Here is a 23143-nt window from a genome sequence, read left to right as displayed (position 1 = left end):
ATGTTTTATAACTGACAAAATATAAATGTTTACCATTATAAATATAAAACATACACTGTATTTTTCTGTGTATAACTGCAAACAAAAATGTGCTATCAAATAAACATAAAAAAGACATAACAGAACAAAATATAACCGAATTTTAAAGAAAGGGTTTGGTTTATTTGTTCGGATTCTTTCCTCTGCATTTACACATCTGACCAGCAGATGTCCTCAAAATGCGGCGTTTCGGGCGCATCTAATCACTTTCCCTACTGATACTGATTCGAAGTCACAGATGTTTTCGTGTCTCAAAACACTTACCTGGGCGCAGTGGGAATAGAGGGTAAACGTAGAGTTCGAATCGCATGGAACAGTAGTGAAATCTTGCTTGTTTAACTGCCATCCCTTGGCAAATATATATATATATACTTAAAAATGTATATTTAAGTGCTGTTAAGGCTTCTCTTTGATGTGTAGATGTTTGATGATCAAGGAACACTGATCACTGTCTCGCGGATTCAATTCATGAGTCAACTCTCGATTTCCTCGAAGAATCGATTCCTCAGATGCACCAGGAACACGGACAGTTTAATAAGAGACAAATACGTTGCAGCAATTTATTTACATTCGGTGCATTGGAACCCGAGGTTACGAGTGTAACTGAAGTGAGCAGCGAAAGTCGGCGAGTCAGCGTTTCAGAACATTCAACGTGCAAAACACGCCACGCCAGCATGCTAATATATATAATATTTGCTATTATGCTATCTCTTTCTATATTGAATGTATTTTTCTTCACTTAACTTGTTCACAAACATTCATGACACTAAAACTTCATAACTGAAGCTGTAACTCTGGTGGTGAGCAGGAACGGAGCCTGAAGTGCGAAATGTAAAACCTGAAATGGAACTAACGTTAGGGAGTTGATGATTAAAAAAAGCTTCGAGCTGGAACGTCTCGGTTATGTCGTGATGACATTAGGGGATTTACCATGGAGCCCTGATCACCTCTGATAAGAGAAAACGCCAATGAAATTGGCTAATGGATTTTGCATACCTGAGCCACTCCCCGTGCATACGGGTATAAAAGGGCGACAGGTGCATCCACTCATCAGGTTTCCCGCTGAGAAGCCGAGAATGTGTCCCTGGCAACCAGCGATGATTCAAGATTGTGGCATGGGGATATAACGTCTCCGTTCCCTCCATCAGGGAACGAGGGTTCCCTGAACCGAGACGTTCCCTATCTGTCGGTCACTACGAATTATGTCGTGACGACATTAGGGGTCTATGGAAAGCGCCACAACCTGAACCCCGTCACAACCTTGTGGCAGGCAGATGTTGACAAGCTAGCGCGTGCCAGACAAATGCCATGCAAAAGGTCGCAACCTTCCCATTGCCCCAGTGCAAATTCGCTGACCTTGGTACCCCCAGGGACCAGGGGTGAGTACATCACTGCTGGAGATGGCCAAGCCGCTGTTCCTTTCCCCACAGAAATCGGAAGGATTTTGACCTTCAATGAAAGATAGCTTCAAGTCTTTCCTATTTGTTGTTACAGGTGACGTGGAGACACTGATATGGACTGACCCAGGCCTGGGACAGTACTACATATGACTAGACTCTATGGCAGATCCTACCTAGGTGTAGGGAGGAGGGCTGCCAGCAGAGCCTGACAGAGTACTCTGTCAAAGGGAAGATACAGGTTTACCGAGAGGGAAACCTTACCGTGGAAGAATACACATATGGGATTACCCGAAGGGAATCAAGCCATATGGACACCTAGCCCAGTCCAGGGGCTGACCGGAGACCCGGGCAAGTTAACACCAGTACTGGGCCTGGCGTCAGACTGCTCCACCCAGTCTGACTGCCGGTGGTGCTGGAGGAACTCCACCAGGGTTCGCCGTCCGGGGAACTGAACTGGAGTAGGAAAAAGGCGCTCGTATCCCCGGGTGAGGGGGAATGGCGCAGCAAGAGTGACACCGGCCAACTCTTCCCGCCACTTACCTGCTACCCAACACACGGGAAGAAACTGGCTCAACGCGGAGACTGTAAAATCTCGCAAAGGTGTTCGGTGTCACCCAGCCCGCAGCTCTACAGTTGTCTGCCAAAGAGGCGCTGTGTGCCAACGCATAGGACGAGGCAACACTCCGTGTGGAGTGAGCCCTCACCCCGAGGGGGCACGGCCAGCCTTGGGATTGGTACGCCAAGGCGATGGCATCCACTATCACAGTAACCTGTCCGCAACCTTCATGAAGACACGAGGGGACAGGGAGAGGCCCCGAAGGGGAGGACCCTGTACTGCCATGCCCGCCCCTCGAATGCGAACCGTAGGAACGGTCTGTGTCGAGGAAGGATCGAGACATAAAAGTAAGTGTCCTTCAGGTCGATCGCTGCAAACCAATCCTGGGACTGGATGCACTTGATAATGCGCTTCTGCGCCAACACCTTGAACGGGAGCTTGTGCAGGGCCCGATTCAAGACTTGCAGATTCAGGATTGGTCGAAGCAAGACAGGTGCGTCTCGGACCACGCCCCCCCAGACGGTACCAAGTGGTACCAAAGGAACAACCGACGTACCCGCAGTGGTGCAGCAAAGGGGAGTAAGGCTGGATGGAACAGAAGGTGGTGCATTCAGACTCATCCCCGCAGAACTCCCTGAGTCCCTGGGGGGACTGGCTAGAGGCACGCGGGGAGGCACTGTGTCTCCGAACCACACTCTCTTGGCCGCTGGCAAGATGGGTCGCGGGGCGAGAGTGAGGAGGCAGCGCGTCGCACACTGTCAGCCCGCGAACCTGAGAAGGAAAGGGAAATTGCTCTTTTATTGAAAACGTGGGAGGAACAGAAACAAAAAGAAACACAGGATTCTCTGCCCAGCCCTCCTCCGGGGGAAGGAGCGACGCTGTCATCGTCGTCTCTTGGGAAAGAGCAAAATTCCACATCTCCGGGTTGCCCGCGTCAGGGCCGCCTCGTCGACTTCCTGGAGGACTTGGGGGCCGGCTGGGACGTGGGGGGCGCCGCACTCCTGCGAGAGGCTCGACGCGCCGGCCTAGGTGTCGATTCAGCACGGGGCGGAGCAGCTCTGGAGGACGCAGGAGGGCGCCCGTGGCGATGAGTAGACTGAGGCCTGGCCCTCGGGGCAGCGGTGGCTGACGGTGCATCACGCCGGGGCAGGATGTGCTGGATCGCCTCAGTCTGCTTTTGCACTGCCGTGAACTGCTGGGCAAAGCCCTCGACAGTGTCGCCAAACAGCCCAGCCTGGGAGATGGGAGCATCGAGAAAGCGTACTTTGTCGACGTCCTTCATCTCTGCCAGGTTGAGCCAGAGATGACGCTCTTGGACCACCATTGTGGACATCACCTTCCCGAGGGACCACCCCGTGACTTTCGTCGCCCGGAGGGCGAAGTCAGTCGCCTTGCACAGCTCCTGCATCAACCCCATGCCGGGACTAGCCTCGTGCATTTGTTTTAGAGCCTTAGCTTGGTGAAACTGCTGGATAGCCATGGCATGCAAGGCAGAGGCGGCCTGGCCCACAGCACTGTAACATTTGGCCGCGAGAGCGGCCGTCAGCTTACAGGCTTTGGACTGTAGACGCGGATGGTTCCTCCAAGTGAAGGCGTTTTGTGGGCACAAGTGCACCGCAATCGCTCTCTCCACCTGGGGAACGTCCTCGTACCCCCTGGCTGCCCCACCATCGAGGGTAGTGGGGACGAAGGAGGCAGACGAGCGGCTTCTGGCCATGAAAGGGGCTGTCCACGACTTCGTCAGCTCCTCATGCATCTCCGGTAAGAAAGGCACCGGGACAGAGCGCGGTTGTGAGCCACGTCCCGCACAATAAACCAATCATCCAGCCTTGAGGGCTCGGGACTGGGCGGTCTGTTGACCTCCAGCCCGATCCCCGCGGCTGCCTGGTAAGCATGACCGTCAACTCTGGGTCCGGTTTGGTAGTGGCGACCATACCCGAGGGGGGCAGCACCGCCGAACCTTCATCCTCGGAGGACGAAAGCCCATCCCCTGATGCTGCAATCAACATCTGATCCTCGGGCGGTGCGCCGAATGAAATGCTGGCGGTCCCACGGGACGGACCAGCGAAATCACCCGGCAACCGGACAGGACGATCGTTGCGTGAGGAGTAAGAGGTCCGTGGGGACGTACCCGGCGAAGAAGCTCTTACTGTGACCCTCAGATCTCCCAGAGCACCAGCCGACGGTCCTCTGCTGGAGTCAGAAAGATCGGGGCGGGTGGCGGCAGAGGGTGCCAATCTTTTCAGAAAAGAAAGGTGAGATCGCAGCGCCATCATGTTCATACGCCCACAACAGGCGCATGACTCATCCACGAACGGATGCCCAGACACTGAAGACAACGATCGTGTCCGTCATCTGCGGACAGCAGTCCGTGATTTGCTCTTTTAGAATTTGCTCTTTCAGTTGAAGTGCCCAGAGTAATCGCTGCTGCGAGGGACTCGGCTGATCGCACCGTAACGCCAACCGGGAACAAAATAAAGAGGTGGAAAGGCTTTGTGGAGATCCTCACTCTTCTTATCCACTCGGCTCCGAAGCAAAAATCTGATGAGTGGATGCACCTGTCGCCCTTTTATACCCGTATGCACGGGGAGTGGCTCAGGTATGCAAAATCCACTAGTCAATTTCATTGGCGTTTTCACTTATCAGAGGTGATCGGGGCTCCCAGGTTAATCCCCTAATGTTGTCACGACATAAATCGTAGTGACTGACAGATAGGGAACGAGAATTGCTGCAGTTCCAATCCATACTCTGGATTCTTAACTCCGCAGTAATATCTTCTCCGTGGATTAACCTTAAACCAAAATTTACGTTATGTTGTTGCAGGCATTTTTTTTGTTGTTTTTTTTTAATAATTAATCATTATTATAATTCATGGAGTTCATTTTCAATACGTCAATGTACATTTTAAACATGATTTATCATAACATACAGGAAGATTGAGAAAAAATTCAATTCAGATAGCATAACAGTCGAGGCATTTTGGATATTACAAATTTGCCCCTGATAGATAAACTATAGTGCATCCCCATACTCAAACTCTTGCATCTGTCAATCTTATGGCATAGCAGTAAACTATTTTATACAGTCTAAACTATTTTCATCTAAATGAAATGCATACAGCAAAGTTTGGGTAGACTTATTATCCTCAAACTCCCTTTATTTATCATTTGGAAAAAGGCACATGTGGATGGTTGAAGGGGCACAGAAGAGATGTGGTGATGGTATAGTCTGAAATCGTGCTCTAAAGCACTCCACTCCAAATCATTTTATCAAATACAACAAGGAGTGTTTATTCCACATTACAAAATGGCCTAAGTAAAAACATATACATTTGCAACACCCTTCTATTTTACTTTACTACGTATGTAATGTATAACGCCATCAAATCTACTGTACATGCATATGGAAACTGAATAAAATTAGCCAGAAGCTCAGAAAAACTCCACCAGCGAAGAACAGCCACAAATCCTTGTCATAGTTGAGGAGTGAATCGGCACAGAAAGGCACTTTGCAATGTTTCATGTTTCAGTCATCCTTTTATGTCCTGTGAAACTGTAAAACACAGAACATTTATATTTTATTGTTGCCATGGCTCTTCAACCTTATTTCATTTGCTCATGTTTAAAGTGATTAAAATAATTTGAAGGGATAGGGCACCAAACAGCTGATGGGCCCCAGAGTTATTTATTTACAGTATTTTTTATTTTGCATTTTTATTTCTTTAATTTATTTATTCGGTACATGCTTTGACAGTAAATAAGGACTATCAACTGTTTGGTTACCCACATTCTTCAAAATATATTTTGTGTTCAGCAGAAGAAAGAAATTCATACAAATTTGGAATAACTTGAGGGTGAGTAAATGATGTTCGTTTTTGGGCGAACTATTCCTTTAAGAGCTCCACATTCTTACCATAGCCACTTTAACCTTCAATTGCAACTTCGGTAGCTCCCAGACATCCATTTATGGCATCCACAGTTAGGCCACCAGCCACTGCCAAGTCCTATAAAAATTAGAATATGAGAACTAAGACAAATGCTATTTGTTGGTGGGGTGGTGGCAACATAGTATTTCATACAACGAAGAGGTTTAAAAAATACTGAAGGAAAAATACCTTTATAGTTTCAGTTTCTACTTGTGGCATAAATGCATCTTGAGCCTGAAATGTATATCAATATTTATAATTTCACTGTTGAAATAAAATAAAATAAAAACTCCAGTAAAACAACACTTGTAGTAGCAGTATAAAAGCTGTTCTTTTGAAATTTCTATTTAACAAAGAATCCTGAAAAATCATGATTTCCCCAAAAATATAAACAGCACAATTATTTTCAACATTGACAATTATAAGAAATGTTTCTTTAGCACCAAATCAGCATATTAGAATGATTTCTGAAGGATTATATGACATTGAAGACTGGAGAAAGGTCTGCTGAAAATTTAGCTTTGCCATCTCAGGAATAAATTGCACTGTAAATTATATTCCGACAGAAAACAGTTATTTTAAATTGTAATAATAATTCACAATAATTCTCCTATTTCTTTCTATACTGTAATTTTAACCATATAAATGCAGTCTTGGTGAACATTAAAGGTTTCTTTAAAAACATAAAAATCCTAACTAACCTCAAACTTTTGTGTACGTGTGTGTATATATCTGTAAATAATGAGATGCTGCAGTCAAGTTAACCATTTTAAAACTCACTTGTATAATCTCCTTTGCTACAGGCACAGGCAGAGGCTCAGGAGCAGGAATCGTTTCTGACAGTGTCTCTGATAGAACCTCGGGGGAATCTGTTGTTGTTTCAAGAATCTATGGGAAAAGGCCATATATTCTATTTAGATCCATCCAAGGAGCTAACAGGATTTAATGCCTGATGTGCACATTATAGGTGTGTCTCCTCGCTTAGTTCAACTGCTCACCTGTTCCTCTGCAACGGTTGGGTCAACAGCTACTGACTCAGTCACAACAAATTCTTCAGCGATGGGGTCACTCGTGGACTCGACCGAAGGCTTGAGCATGTGAAAACCCGAGGGCAAGAGACCATGTTTAAAATTAAACTTCAATCTAAAAGGATTCTGAACAAAGATGCTTGAAATTACCCCATGAAAGGAGTTAATAAAAAGTTGTTTTATACCGTGGGTTCCTCCAGTAGGACTGGCTGCTGCAGCTTCTGCTCAGGCTCTGGTTCCACTAAAGCTTCTGTAGGTACTGCAGCTTCCTAATAAAAGGAATGCATGTTATTTCTATGCCCCTTGGCAGTCATTGCAAATGTTATTGAAGTGAGCTTTTGACCACTACAGAGGAATATTTTACTTTACTGGACAGTTTACAAAAATAATTTTTTTTGGCATATTATGTTGTTCCAAACATGTAAGGCTTTCTCTCTTCAGCAAAACTTTCTCTTTCTCTATATTCAGAAAAAATGTTTCAGCTGTTTGTTTAAACAGTGAAAGTCAGACTCAGCGGTGTCCAAAACAACTCTGAACCCCTCTGACTTTCATTGGATAGACAAGAACACTGAGATACATCTGCGTTTATGTTTCATGGACATATTTTTTCTGCAGAACACAAATGCGATATTCTGAAGAATGTTCGAGCTGTTTTTTTGCAGTTAAAGTCAGTGGGGTCCAAAACAACACTAGGCCCCTTTGATTTCCATAATATAGACAAAAACACTTAAGACCCCAATGTACTTCAAGAAAAATCAAAGAACAAACTGGTGTGATGTAATTTTTTGTTTGTTTAATACGTTTATTTAGAATTTGTTTTGGGAGTTCGAAACAGTTTGCCAAAGTGAACTTTCTAGAAAGGTTCCCTCATCTGGTTAACACCTTCCGGTTTATAGTAGAAATATAAATATATAAAGTAAAATCTAAGTAAAAATATGAATACTATATAATTAAACGTGCCAAATTGAACAGTTCATCCACACCGTTATGAATTATGATCAGTTTAGAGCTTTCTTAACTGCTGTAGAGACCTGTAACTTCTTCTTTAAGAGGCTCCTCTGTCCTCCACTCGTTACCTGTATTAATGGCACCTGTTTGAACTCGTTATCAGTATAAAAGACACCTGTCCACAACCTCAAACAGTCACACTCAAACTCCACTCTCACAGTCAAACTCCACTATGGCCAAGACCAAAGAGCTGTCGAAGGACACCAGAAACAAAATTGTAGACATGCACCAGGCTGGGAAGACTGAATCTGCAATAGGCAAGCAGCTTGGTGTGAAGAAATCAACTGTGGGAGCAATTATTAGAAAATGGAAGACATACAAGACCACTGATAATCTCCCTCGATCTAGGGCTCCACGCAAGATCTCACCCCGTGGCGTCAAAATGATCACAAGAACGCTGAGCAAAAATCCCAGAACCACACGGGGGGACCTAGTGAATGACCTGCAGAGAGCTGGGACCAAAGTAACAAAGGCTACCATCAGTAACACACTACGCCGCCAGGGACTCAAATCCTGCAGTGCCAGACGCGTCCTCCTGCTTAAGCCAGTACATGTCCGGGCCTGTCTGAAGTTTGCTAGAGAGCATTTGGATGATCCAGAAGAGGATTGGGAGAATGTCATATGGTCAGATGAAACCAAAATAGAACTTTTTGGTAAAAACTCAACTCGTCGTGTTTGGAGGAGAAAGAATGCTGAGTTGCATCCAAAGAACACCATACCTACTGTGAAGCATGGGGGTGTAAACATCATGCTTTGGGGCTGTTTTTCTGCAAAGGGACCAGGACGACTGATCCGTGTAAAGGAAAGACTGAATGGGGCCATGTATCGTGAGATTTTGAGTGAAAACCTCCTTCCATCAGCAAGGGCATTGAAGATGAAACGTGGCTGGGTCTTTCAGCATGACAATGATCCCAAACACACCGCCCGGGCAAAGAAGGAGTGGCTTCGTAAGAAGCATTTCAAGGTCCTGGAGTGGCCTAGCCAGTCTCCAGATCTCAACCCCATAGAAAATCTTTGGAGGGAGTTGAAAGTCTGTGTTGCCCAGCGACAGCCCCAAAACATCACTGCTCTAGAGGAGATCTGCATGGAGGAATGGGCCAAAATACCAGCAACAGTGTGTGAAAACCTTGTGAAGACTTCCAGAAAACGTTTGACCTCTGTCATTGCCAACAAATGGTATATAACAAATTATTGAGATGAACTTTTGTTATTGACCAAATACTTATTTTCCACCATAATTTGCAAATAAATTCTTTAAAAATCAGTCAACGTGATTTCCTGGATTCTATCCCCCCATTCTGTCTCTCATAGTTGAAGTGTACCTATGATGAAAATTACAGTTGGTGGCTGACTAAATACGTTTTTGCCCAACTGCATATATATATATTTTTGGTGAACTATCCCCAAAAATGCACACTGGGAAAAAGAAAATCTAAAGAACTTACCACTGGAAACTCTTCTTGTTCAGGCTCTGCATGTACATCCTATAAGAAAGGAAGGAACTTGTTTAAAATGTAACTCTTTGCTAGCACTGTAGTTAGTATAGTGTGCCTTAAAAACATTGACAAAAGTGTCCAAGGGAATGTAAAAAGAAGGGGAAGAGTGAGGCTCATGTCATGCCCATTTATCCAAACAAGTACACAAAACGGACAAGACAGAGTCACCTGTTGTGCATGCAAATACACTCACGCAAAGAGTCCATTGCAATGTTCCATGAAGATGTATTGTGTCAGGCACCTCCGTGACTTCTGTGCGGACTTCAGCAGGCTCATTTTCAACAGTTATGACTTCGGCTTCAACGCAAGGTTCTTCCACGACACCGACAACATGCCCGTCGACTTCCACTGCGGCATCAGCAACAGGCTCAACTTCAGGAACTACTGTTTCTGTCACAGTTTCAACTGCAGCAACAGTTTCAGCTGTAGTCACCGTCTCTGGCACTGGCACCTCTACCACAGGATCCTCAGCAGGAAGCTCAGCTTCATATTCACACACGGTGTCAACCGTCTCAATTGGTTGAGCTACAACATGCGTCTGCACCAGATCATCATAAAGATGAGAAAACATGCTAAATATAATGTACACAAAAGCAAAAGGCTCATGTTTACAGATCCTGGGCTTCAAATGTTATAGTACATGGAATTATAGTGAGTTGCATGTTAAGTTATCCCTGTAAAGCCTGACATATGATATTTAGAAAAAGATAGTCTTTTGAAATTGATCTGTCTTCTGAAATATATCATATTTAATAGATCAAGGTTCTATGCTACCAGTCAAAAGTCTGGGGACAGTAAGATTTTTAAAAAGTTTTTGAAAGATCTGTTATGCTCACCAAGACTGCATTTATTTAATCAAAATAGAGTAAAACATTATGAAATATTATTACAATTTAAAATCTCGCAGTTTTCTATTTCAATTTTTTTTTTTTTATAAAAAGGTAACATTTTATCTTTTGTATCAATCAGAAAGTACTTAATGTCACTTTTGATCAATTTAATGAACCCTTGATGAACATAAGTATTAATTTCTTTAAAAGTCTTACTGACCTCAAAAATTTGAATAGTAGTGAATGTTCATTTATTGAACACAATAAAAATGTATTTTGCATTGCATTTACAATCTGAAGCATATTTTAATTCATTTTTTTCATAAAGGAACATTTTAATTTTGGGTAACACTTAAAGCCTTTATGTATAATGCATTACAAAGGGTTATTAAAGAGTATAATGCATTATAATTATTCATTATGTGTGTTGTAATACATTATATCTTGTTGTAAATAATTATAACCAAATTTAAAATGCAAGTGTAAACAATGAAGTGATAAGTGTTACAATGCATTAACTGTTGTTACAATTCCTCATGAGACTGTACATTATAAGATGCATTACTAGGCACAATAAATGCATTAAAACTACTTTTATTATATATAAAGGCTTAAGTAAAGTGTTACCTAATTTTGTTTTGTGGTGGTAAAACAAATAGTATCAAACCAAACTAAAATACATTATTTTATATCTATACATACTGTATGTATATAAACCAACCTCTGTGGCTATAGGTGTAGTGTCCTCGAACTGGACCTGTGAATAGCATATTTTAAAAAGATCATAATTAAAGAATGAACAAATTCCATTGATAAAGTCCATTATATAACCATTACAAAGTCTTATACAGTCATGGACAAAAATATCGGCACCCTTGGTAAATATGATCAAAGAAGGAAAATTAAATGAAAATAATCCTTTTGATCTTTTATTTGAAAAAAAAAATCTAACCTTTCATTGGATAATAAGAATTTAAAATGGGGGGAAATATCATTATGAAATAAATGTTTTTCTCAAATACACGTTGGACACAATTATTGGCACCCCTAGAAATTCTTATGAGTAAAATATCTCTGAAATATATTCCCATTCATATTCACAATTTTGAGCACTCCAGGGGGATTATGAACATGAAATTATCCAGCCATGGCTTCCTGTTTCACAGAAATATAAATAGGAGGGAAAACAAAGCCCAAATTCCCTTAATCATCCATCACAATGAGAAAAACCAAAGAATATATTTCTGATGTGCAGCAAAAGATAATTGAACTTCACAAATAAATGAAGTTGCTTTAAGAAAAGAGCTAGAGCAGTGAAAATTCCCATTGCCACCATCAGGGCAATAATTAAGAATTTCCAAACATAAAAGGTTACGAAACTGCCTGGAAGAGGACATGTATATCGTGCTAATGCACAGTGAGGAGGAGAGTTTGAGTGGCTAAAGACTCTCCAAGGACCACAGCTGGAGAATTGCAGAGAATAGTTGAGTCTTAGGGTCAGAAAACCTTAAAAAACAAATGGTCAAACAGCACCTACATCACCACATGTTGTTTGGGAGGGTTTCAATAAAAATTCTCCTAGCTCATCCAAAAACAAACTCCAGCATATTCAGTTATCAGACACGACTGGAACTTCAAATGGGACTGGCTTCTATGGTCAGATGAAACTAAAAAATTAGCTTTTTAGCAGCAAACACTCAAGATGTACTCAAAAGTACCCCATGTGTACAATGAAATATATTGCTGTATTTTTGATATTGTGGGCCTATATTTCTGCTGGAGGTCCTGGACATCTTGTTTAGACACATGGCATCATGGATTCTATCAAATACCAACAGATAAATAATCAACAAGTGACTGATTCTGCTAGAAATCTTATAATGGGCTATGTTTGGATCTTCCAACCGTACAATAATCCAAACACAAACCTCAAAAACATCACAAAAATGGGTCACTGAGCACAAAACCAAACTTCTGCTATGGCCATTCCAGTCCTCTGACCTGAACCCTGTAGAAAATGAGTGAGGTGAACTGAAGAGAAGAAGCACCAATATGGAGCTGTGAATCTGAAGGGTCTGGAGAGATTCTGGATGAAGAAATGGTCTCTGATCTCTTGTCAGGTGTTCTCTAACCTCATCAGGCATTAGAGGAGAAAATTTAGAGCTGTTAAACTGGCAAATGGAGGTTTCAAAAAGTATTGAATAAAATGGGGCCGTTAATTGTGGCCAATGTGTATTAGAGAAAAACATTTATTTCATAATGATATTTCCCCCCATGTGAAATTCTTATTATCTAATGAAAGGTTTGATTTTTGTGAATTTTTAAAATAAAAGATCAAAAGGATTAACAATGCAGATTAATTTTCACTGCCTTCTTTGATCATATTTACCAAGGGTGCCGATATTTTTGGCCATGACTGTATATGTTTATTCTATAGGCATGCTGTATATTTGTGAAAAGCTAGAATCCTTTTTAGTATGGGTTAATAGGTTTTCTTTACACCTCATAAAGCAAAGTTATGAGAAAAACACATTAGTGCACCCTGAAAAGTAGGGTGTGGTGCCAGAGGCCTGGTAATTAGGAAAAACGCCTTTACCAGCCCAGCCGTGTGAATGGCCAAAGGCAAAGGTGTTTAGTAGATAAACAGTGGTGAAATGTTGAGGGCTGATGGGATATAGCATATAGCATTTACCATACCTCAGATTCTGCAGGGATCGACACAAGCTCATCTATAGATGATGTGACCTTAAAAAAGAACAGTAAAACACAAAATTTTAAAGCTCAATGTCCACATCACATTAAAGATCCATTGTGTTACAACTGTCTGTCATAAAGTGTTAAACTATATTATAATACTGATAATCACAATATTGTACAACACTTTAATTTATACATTATGTAACAACAACAACAACAACAATCTCTAACCAAAAGTTAGGCAAGAAACAGGGATCAAATAAACTGCTAAATGTTAATAATGCATATTCATTGCAGAACAAAGTGTAGCACATGAGTAAAACACATGCATGTTGTTGAAATATTGAGTATGATTTAATATTGATGTGTTCTACATTACTATGCCAGTCTGTGCATAAAGTACTGAACATTCGCACTTGCTCACAGAAGCTGAGTGCTCCAAACGTCCCCTGTGGGAGCAGAACAAAATGTTCCACGGCTAATTCAAGTCTTTGAAAAAAAAAAAAAGACAAAAAAAAAAAAAAAATAAATAAATAAGCAGTGTGCAGCCTGGCTCTTCTGAGATCTTCCACTGTTCCAATTCTGCAACGCATGTGGAACCCATTTCTTTAGTGCTTTAGTATCATAATCATAATTATGGCATGATCATAATTAGAATTACGACATAGCAAGTAATAATTACGACATAATAAGTCCAAATTCTGACACAAAATTTCAGAATTATGAGATAAAATTAAAATAATTCAAATAAGTTGAAGTTTTGACAAAAACACGACATAAAGTTTGAAATTCTGAAAGAAAAGGCATCTTTATGACATAAAAGTTAAATGTCATAAATGAATGAACTTAAACAGTCATAATTATAACATAAAATTTATGTTATGTATAATGAGATACTGAGTGATAATTATAACATAAAAATCTGACTTTTATGTCATAATTATGATATAACTTTTACCAAGCTTTTTTCCCCACCCTCTTATGTGGTGGAAATGGACTTCTATACCTATCAGCATGAAGTTTCTCTTTTCAGTGGGCCTCACTTAAGGTTTTAACGAGACTTTGGCTAAAATTTTAACTATGAAATTAAAATTATAAGCAAAAATGAATGAAAATGAATGTAATAATGAATAATGAAACTCTTATTATAATGCCATCGCAAACATGGCCACAAATGTTTACAATTCATGAAAATGTCACTATACAGCACTGAGAAAGTTTTACAGTATCAAATTTTTTCAGATAGCAGCGCTAACTCTAGCAGCGCTAAAATATTAAAAACCAAAAAAACTAAAACTAGAAGAAACCTCTGAAAAACCCCTAAAAACAACAGAGTGAAAACTAAACAAAACTAAATTAGATTTAAAAAAACAGAAATAAAAACAAAATTACAAATTATAATAACCTAGGTAAAGCATTACTGTTTAATGTATGCTCACATCATAGACGCTCAAAGCCGATAGCCGAATGACATTTAACTGCATGTATTGTGTACACCACACAAAGACTTACACAGTACAAAAACACACACATAACTGTTGTCTAAAAGATTGTTGTTAAAGAGACAAAGGAGATTCTGTTGGCCACCACGCCTCCTCAGAGCTGAGCATGTGCATTTGGTTAGAAATGATTATACAGTCAGATATCTGCTTCACATTCTCTTTCTTTAAAAATAAACAGTTTTACCATCAAAACAATGCCTATTACTAATTAACTTAGAAATCAAATCAATTCTAATTTCTTTTGTAGTATCTCCCTACACTCAAATTTTACAATAAGTGATTAAAGTGCCATACCCCCTCATTAGCATGCATGACTAGGCCATGTACCCCACCCATGCACATTCCTCATCTCCACCCACCTATCTGCACATATACATATAAGCTCCTCCGCCACACTGTCTAACAAACCAGCCACTGAAATGCTCACCTGGGCCCCTACAACAAATACTAGGAGGGGAGAAAGAAAGCTGGGGGAGTCACAGAGAGTACAAAACATTCTTTTTCCACCAGCTAAACCCCTTCACCAAGCCTCCATCCATTACGGTTGGAGCTCACCTGCGTTTCCACAGAGACATCCAGCAAGTCAACGGGCTCGCGAGGGCCTCGAAGCCAACTCAGAATGAGACCCATGCCGTCACAGACCTGACACTCTCCAGTAAACTCAGCCCTTAACCTGACACTCACAGCAAGGGTATGTGCCTCTCTCTCTCTCGCCCTGCCCTGTGCAACTCAATGTGTGGGGATGTCCAACCCAAGTACTTGTGATGTCTGTGAAGGGAAAGGAGAGGCTGAAGCAGAGCTCACAGGAAAAGAAGGGTGGGATTTAAGAGCTTGGCTGCTCTTCAAAAAATAGGAGGGAGGGTGAGGTGCAGGAGGTTGAGGAGAGAGTGGCAGTGAATTTATATTTTAGTATCATTAGGAGCTCGTATATATGAACAATCAGTGTTGAGGAAAGTTACTTTTATAAGTAATGCATTACAATATTGCGTTACTCCGTAAAAAGTAACTAATTGCATTACTTGGTTACTTTTTATGGAAAGTAATGCATTACGTTCCTTTGCGTTACTTTTTGTCACCTGAGCTAGGCTTGCTTATTTATCTTCAATGACAAAAAACTTGTAAATTTAAAAGTAATGCATCACTTTACTATTTACTTGAAAAAGTAATCTGATTTGCGTTACTTGTATTGTATTAGCCCCAACACTGGGCACAATAATGTCAGAAAACAGATACACTCTGGACGTGAGCCATCACAGATCCAATTCGGAAAGTAGAGTTTTGTCATGCAGAACACACTTAACTAAGAAAACATGTAGAAAATACACAATTATTTTTTATTATATAATATATTAATATAATGAATTCAACTTAACAGGCTTTTATGACACACAAATGACTTTCTATTCAGAATATTAAACTGCGTGAAGATGATTAGCTACATTTGGAGTTTGGGTTCTATAAGATAAGATTTATGTAGATTAAAGGTTATTTGAATATAAATATGGTTCCACTCCTCAGGTAAATTAGATTTCATGAAGATCAAGTTTGTAATAATTCTCAGTGGCAGTCTCCCAATAACCATTTTATCATTTATGGCCATTATCAAAGGTAATATGCAATGCAGTAATGCTGAAAACTCTTTATTTAATGTTTAGAACTGCAGCTTTGTTTATGCAGCAGATAAGATGCCAGTGTAAAAATACAAGCCTGTGCTCAGTTAAGGTGTGGTCACATTAGCAACATTTTCTGCGTGATACAAGTCTATTTTCTAGTATACCTATGTATGAAGATCACAAAGAGGTTCCACAAGCAGGATTAAACAAGAAAAAATCATATGACCAACTTGAAACTGATGCAAAATCTGTGTGTAGAAATCTTTCACCCCCATGTGAAATTCCAAAACTTGTGGCTTCCTACTGAAATTATTTGTTTATGTCCTCAGAATTTTGACAAACAATCGGAAATGTGACTGCGCATTTATGCTCAGCAAGCAATTGTAAGGCCTGGTACAAATCAATTTTCACAGGCCCTTCAGTACAATCACTTTCCAGGGCTGCACTGGTTGAAATCGTGTTCCCTTGTCCCCCTCGGTTGAAATTGTGATTTTATTACAATCCAAGCCCCCTCAAGCTTGCACCCGGGACAAAAGGTCCAGTTGCCCACCCTTTTTTGGCAGCCCTCCTCATGACCCAGTATGTGTGAAACCGGGCCTAAGGATAAACGCGAGAATATCTAATCTCATATATTCAACACATTCCACAAGATAAAATCCTACAGAGCCAACTGATTTTCAATGTCTTAAATACTGTTCCTAAAAAGGAAGCAGCATTCAGAATAGCTAATAATCTTATTTTCAATAAAACTGCAGTTTGGAAGAGTCTGCCATGCTCCAGGCATGCTGTACGCAATGTTCACTCACTAAAATTTTGCCCTCCTTCTTCCATGCTGGCGGCAAAAAGCCATTGCTGCCAGGCAAATACTTGTATATTGGTCACAACAGTAACATCTACATGATAAATGACAGATTCCCTACAATTTTTTTGTGTGCACTTGATAATTAGAAACAGCTCTGAACCTATATGACTGACCTCAAAGAATGGGGTTCATTAGCACATTACCTCTGATACTGGAATGACAACGCTTTCACCTTCCTCAGTCACATCTGGCTCTTTTGCAGGGGGTTCAACTGGGGGTTGTCCTAGGTCCTCTGCATCTTTTACCACTTTGTCTTTGATGGCATCCGTGACTGGGCCTTCTAACGCGACTGGTTCTGCAGGAGGAACTTCAGCAGGAATGTCAATGGGAGCAATCACTGGCAGGGGAATTGGAACGGTAACGGGACACTTTGAGGTTTTAGCAACTGGAAGTAGAGCAGGAACTGGGGCAGGGACAGCACGCACTCCTGGGGTTCCCTTTCCAGAGGAGACGAACCGCTCCTCCAGAGCCTTTCTCTGGGCATGCTGCTCAAAACAAATGAAAGAATGGGAAATAATTGAGATTTGAAATCATAACCAATCTATTTCTTATCTTTAATTCACTTGACCGCATAATGGTATTAGACAGGGTTTAACAAATTCACTAAGAGCTTACATAAGTGAACAAAAGTTGGCCATCTAATGGCAAAAAATGGTTGCATCCAATTGATTCAGACATGCCTAGTCAAGCGAGTTGGAAGAGTCAGCACCCCTCGGAGCTCTGGATGGGGCTAAACAGAATGGCAAAAATGCTAATCACATCATAATGGAACCATAATCGCATTATAATCACACTCACAGCTTCATTATCCAAAAGCAATGGCTGGCCAGTGCGGTTTACATAGGCCTCAAAAGAATTTAAGCTCTCATTGTGCATGTATGGGGTGTACAGTGGCCAGCACAGTTAAGGCCAAATTATGCAACCATGTGTGAAGATCAGCATCAACACTGACAAAGCCAAATCAGGCAAAACATGGGCCCGAGTCCATGAAACCGGCCATAACAAAATAAACGGTCTGGCATTTGGGGGAACAGAGGAGGTGCTTAGATTTTTTTTTTTTAAAAAGCACATTTTGCTTCAAGGTTGTTCATTCTATAAAAACAGCATAAACTAGTTTGGAAGATTGTGCATGGGCCTACAGCTGAAAAAGATGAGTTAATTCGATCTGGCAGCTGAGTTTTAAAAGATGTTTCTTCTGCTTTGAAGCACTGGTTAGCAACAAACAGGGCGTTGGAATGCACTCACCCCCCAGTTCTCACTATTTCCTATTTTACCAGTATGATTAGCGAGGGAGAAATGTTCCCCGTTTAGGACCAGCCATGTCTGGGGGTCTTAACAGCTAGAGAGATAAAAGATACCCCTCTATTTCTGTACTTGAGTGAAAGGCAGTTCTGCTGATATGACTGCATGCCAAGGTTTTGGGACAACAACAGCTACATGTTTAGCTAAGCAGAATGAAACGGGTGAGATTTTAATGACATGCACTTTAAAAAGCTGCTGTAAAATTCAAACAAAGAATCCAGTGTTCACATGCACAAACTGTGTGTGTATCATTATGTCATTGGTCAGAGAAGACAAAAATGTCTTGGAGTGGTGAGGCGTGGTCAGTATTGTTCAACATTCCTTTGCACTCACAGAATGTAAACTAAATCACTTTCCAAAAATATATTTCTTAAAAATTGATGGGTTCATAATGGGTCAGTTATACACAAAACCAATGGATGCAATGGATTTTCTGGTGGTCTCTGGATGAACTGCTTCTCTAGGAATGTGCACCGAACCATGTTAGGAATCAGAATGGCTGAAGGGATGTGCCAAAATCAACAAAAGTCCATATGAGTTTGGGGGTGGGGTCAAAAGGCAAGGTTTGGTTTGTTGCACAGACAGAACAAAGAAACAAAAAAGCAACAAAGCAAACCAATCACACTCTATAGGAGAAACACACCCATAGAAAACGCAGAGTAATTATTATTATGATGATTCTTGTATTTATTGTCATAAATATGTAAGTGCTACACTGTGATAATGCAGAAGGGTCAGAAGTCAGGAATATGTTATTTGAAATGGTCATTTCAAAGGAACATTCCAAGCAACACTTTTTTCAGGACAATACATTAATTAATGAGAACAGTTATTAATGCAGTAAAACCTAAGGAATGAATGAATGAATAAAATAAATAAATGAATACATTCAGTGTAAAGGTTTTACACTGAAAATCTTTGCAAAATTATTATTATATATTATTTATTAATTAATCCAAATGTTTCTAGAGATACAAAGTGGGAGTGTAATTCTGGTTCCTATGGGACACACCCCCTCCTACAACAGATGCCACAGCAAGTAACAATGTCAGAAAAGATTAATACATTCTTCATATTGAAATGACAATGGCCAGAGAACATAAAGTTATAAACATATGGCGACTGTTCACTGACTGTTATTTATAGCAGCAAATTTTAAATAAACAACATTATTAGCGAAAGACACATTATCGCTAAAAATACATTATGCACCATTCTCTTAAAATAATCCATTCAAAGCTGACAGTACAAACTTCAAGTACGAATTCGGTTTGTTTAAAAAAATTTATTAGAATTGTTTGCAAGACAACGAATCTGAATAAAAAGTGTGAAAAGTAAATGTACTCACCACTTTTCTCATTCGGCGCTTGTTCTTCTTCCTCTTGCTCGGCATATTTATTGTGAAGAATAAAAGTGTATTTCTTCTGTCGTGTCGTGCGGTGAGGCAATGGATGACGAGTGCTCTAGCAGTCAGATAACAGCAGTCAGAATGACTATACGGTTCTATTTAAAGGCGCGTTGATGTTTTCATCTCTCTGTCTGCCTGTGGGGGAAGGGGTTAGGAGCGCAGTCCACGCACCTCAGCATCAGTCTTCATCATCGTCATGACATGATGTGGGCAGACCCCACAGCTCTTTGCAAGGTTGCATAACATTATTGCAACTCCGGTCCGACAGCACATGTCACGTTTTAACGCTACTCCACATACACACGCAATTTCTGTGTAAAAATGGTTTGAAAACATATTGTAGGAAAGTCTGTAGGTAACTCGTTGAAAAATCGTTTTAAATCGGTGTCTAGCCCAAGTGGTGTTGGACTTGGCCTTGTAAGAAGTAAAACGTCCACATTTAGATTTACCTTAGTAACAATTGCATTCTACACTGTGTGTGAATAAAAAACTGACCAATTCGTTTTTAAGACCTATAGGCTCTATGTGTACTATATAGGCTACTATAAGTTTAGTGATTCGAATTCTGTACTGTAGGCTATATACACATGATGTTGCCTTCCAGTTTAAGATACATACATTCCTGCTCTATTTCTCTCGGCCCACTGCTACACACACACAGACACACACACACACACACACACACAGACACACACGCGCACACACACACACACACACACCCCTTGCAGAGAAAGCAAGCCTGAGGAACTGGAGTTGAGCTGTGATAGGCTGACGAGTTACATAACTGGCATGCCTGGTAAAAGGAAAACAGAGTGCTTACAGTTTATTTTGATATTCCACTCAAGACATTCTACTAACTGTGCAACTACATATCAACTCTCATTAATTTGCATCAGTAAAGGGGTAGGTGGAGGAGGGGCACAGGTACTGAAGTGGCGCTGATACTGTTTAAAACTGTATATGTGGTGTATATATTCTATAGTTTTAAGTAAATATTATGTATCATATTAGATTTTAGAATTTATTCTATACTTATTGCCTTGTACTGTCACTTCAAAAAAAGATTATCAGGTAATGTGTTATGGAAACCTATGGTCTTCGCAGGAAGCTGTGTATTTGAATATGAAAGGTTGTCAGTCATTTTTTAACCTTTTGGCCCCTCAAGAGTGAAGCCTAAAGTGATGTTTTTTTACATGCTTTTCCTCCAAAGGATTGAAGCTTTGTTTAAACTTGCAGTCTTTGTGTTAAACAAAATGAATGAATGAATGAGGCATTTATTTTAAGTTGTTATGATTGTATAAATCAAGTACTGTTAAAAATATTGTGTTCTATAACGCGCATATAGGTGAAATTTCCTTTCATTAAACCTGTAGGAAAACTAAAGAAATAACAGGAAAACTAAAGAAATAATATTTGACTTTAGAACAAAAAGAGACATAGACCAACAAGTAGCCGTCAACGGTGAGGGCATTGAAGCTGAAAATGAATATAAATATCTAGGGACAATCATTGATGAAAAACTGATATGGGATGTAAATACAGCAGCTGTTTATAAGAAAGGGTTGCAATGATTGTATTTCATGCGTAAGCTTCGACAGTTCGGTGTGGATACAAATTTGTTGGCTCTATTCTATCGTTCATTTGTGCGGAGTATTTTGACTTTCAGCTTTATTGCTTGGTATTTCTCACTGTCTGTAGTAAATAAGAATAAACTAAATAAAATTGTTAATATGGCCAGTAAAATTGCAGGTAAACAACAGCATAGTATGATAAAACTATGTGAATTTCGAGCTCTGAGGAAAAGCCATGCAATTCTTTGGGATGCGTCACATCCTCTTTATGGTGAATATGAGTTATTACCATCTGGTCGAAGGTACAGGGTACCATTATTACGGACTGCCCGTGCACAAAGATCCTTTATATCCTCCAGCAATAGCTCTGTTAAATACATTTTTGTGATATCACAGTTGTCATTTTACATCTATGGCAGTGACTCTGTTGTTGTGAAAGGGATGTTGTTTGATGCAACAATAATTATAATAACAAGAATTTCCGAAAGGATAATAAATTTAAACTTACTTGCTGCATGAATTGCATGCTTTATATTGATTGGAAAGGAAATTACTTCCTATTTAATCTTATTTTCTATTTTAACTACAGGTCTTTTTTTGCCTAATGAAAGTATTCAGAACAACCTACCTCTATATCTCCTACCTGAAGTGGACCTCCACTTTTGTCTTCAACAAAATTAAAGTATAAAAAAGAACAACAGTGTTATTTAAACATATTGTATATGTGAACAGATATATTTTATGGACATACTAATGAGGACTGAAGGATGTACATGGCCTTCAATCTGTAAAATTCTGAGCAGGCAAAAATAATTATCCATGCCTAAATAATACATTATATGTGTGTGTTAAGGGAAAGAAAATTACATGGAATTAGAATGATATTAGGGTGAGTAAATGACACCATTTTAATTTATGGGTGAAATATCCCTTTAAAGGAACACTCCACTTTTTTTGGAAATAGGCTCATTTTACAACTCCCCTAGAGTTAAACAGTTGAGCTTTACCATTTTTGAATCCATTCAGCCGATCTCCGGGTCTGGCGGTAGCACTTTTAGTTTAGCTTAGCATAGATCATTGCCAACAGGCTCTTAACTTATGATAGCAGCGCACATCAATAGCATAGAAGTCCTCCTGGTGGTAAATCACCAGAACATCTCTTTCACCAACTGACTTCAGCACTCATCTGGCTTGAATTATACTCTCTGTTTTCCCTATGAAATGAGTATGTCTGGATGCAGCCGCCACATCTTCATCAGAGCTCATGTTTCCCCCCCAATCTTCTGACACTGTGAAATGTGAAATGGTCCAGAAGAGACAATGTCAGAACTGTGCAAGATAGATAGATAGATAGATAGATAGATAGATAGATAGATAGATAGATAGATAGATAGATAGATAGATAGATAGATAGATGGAAGTGAGGTGTGCATGTAAAATCAGGTATCCATGTAACCAGCACTCATAAAGAGATGCATTTCTTTGTTATGCTTTATTTAAACATTCCGTTTACAGTGTGGAACAACAAATTTAAAACATATCACTAATTATTAAGATTAACAGCAATAGAAAGAATAGAAAAACATTTAACAAGCAATAGCTCAAAACAAAACTACTTCTACAGCAAAAATGTAAATATTGAAAACGACTTACCATTGGCTGCTGTTTTTGAATAATTAATGAGGTAGGTCTATTCAAGGTTTGTGCGAGTGTTTTTAGAAGTCATTTATAAATATAATACATTACATTAAGTTCCATTTTGAGAAATATGTGTATTAATGTGCATTATTATATAATTAATGCATTATATGTAAAATGAAAGGAAAGGATGCATTATATGTAAAATGAAAGGATTAAAAAAATAATAATAATTAATGCATTAATTATTATTATTTTTTAAATCCTT

The 23143-nt window shown here is 40.0% G+C and overlaps 1 protein-coding gene across 6 annotated transcripts; it reads right to left on the bottom strand.

Moving 5' to 3' along the window:
- Nucleotides 1-4842: 4842 nt before the first annotated feature.
- Nucleotides 4843-22522, bottom strand: LOC306849266 (uncharacterized protein). Of its 6 annotated transcripts, none has more exons than XM_079384181.1 (14): nucleotides 22245-22512; nucleotides 21866-21903; nucleotides 17572-17686; nucleotides 17100-17441; nucleotides 12980-13027; nucleotides 11004-11039; nucleotides 9646-9990; nucleotides 9402-9440; nucleotides 7134-7217; nucleotides 6919-7008; nucleotides 6701-6808; nucleotides 6110-6154; nucleotides 5908-5998; nucleotides 4843-5547 (listed from the first exon to the last, which is right to left on the bottom strand). In XM_079384181.1, the coding sequence occupies exons 3-13, from the start codon at nucleotides 17632-17634 to the stop codon at nucleotides 5918-5920; spliced, it is 1281 nt and encodes a 426-aa protein (XP_079240307.1). In that variant the 5' UTR covers nucleotides 17635-17686; nucleotides 21866-21903; nucleotides 22245-22512; the 3' UTR covers nucleotides 4843-5547; nucleotides 5908-5917. The 6 variants fall into 6 exon arrangements, with proteins under 6 accessions (XP_079240307.1, XP_079240309.1, XP_079240308.1 ...); XM_079384183.1 differs by having other exon boundaries at nucleotides 9694-9990; XM_079384182.1 differs by lacking the exon at nucleotides 17572-17686 and having other exon boundaries at nucleotides 19607-21903; nucleotides 22245-22522.
- Nucleotides 22523-23143: the final 621 nt, after the last annotated feature.

This window comes from Barbus barbus (genome assembly GCF_936440315.1).
Source record: "Barbus barbus genome assembly, chromosome: 29".
NCBI lineage: Eukaryota > Metazoa > Chordata > Actinopteri > Cypriniformes > Cyprinidae > Barbus > Barbus barbus.
The sequence above is the reverse complement of the archived record's forward strand: the minus strand, read 5'-3'. Positions and strand labels throughout refer to the sequence as shown.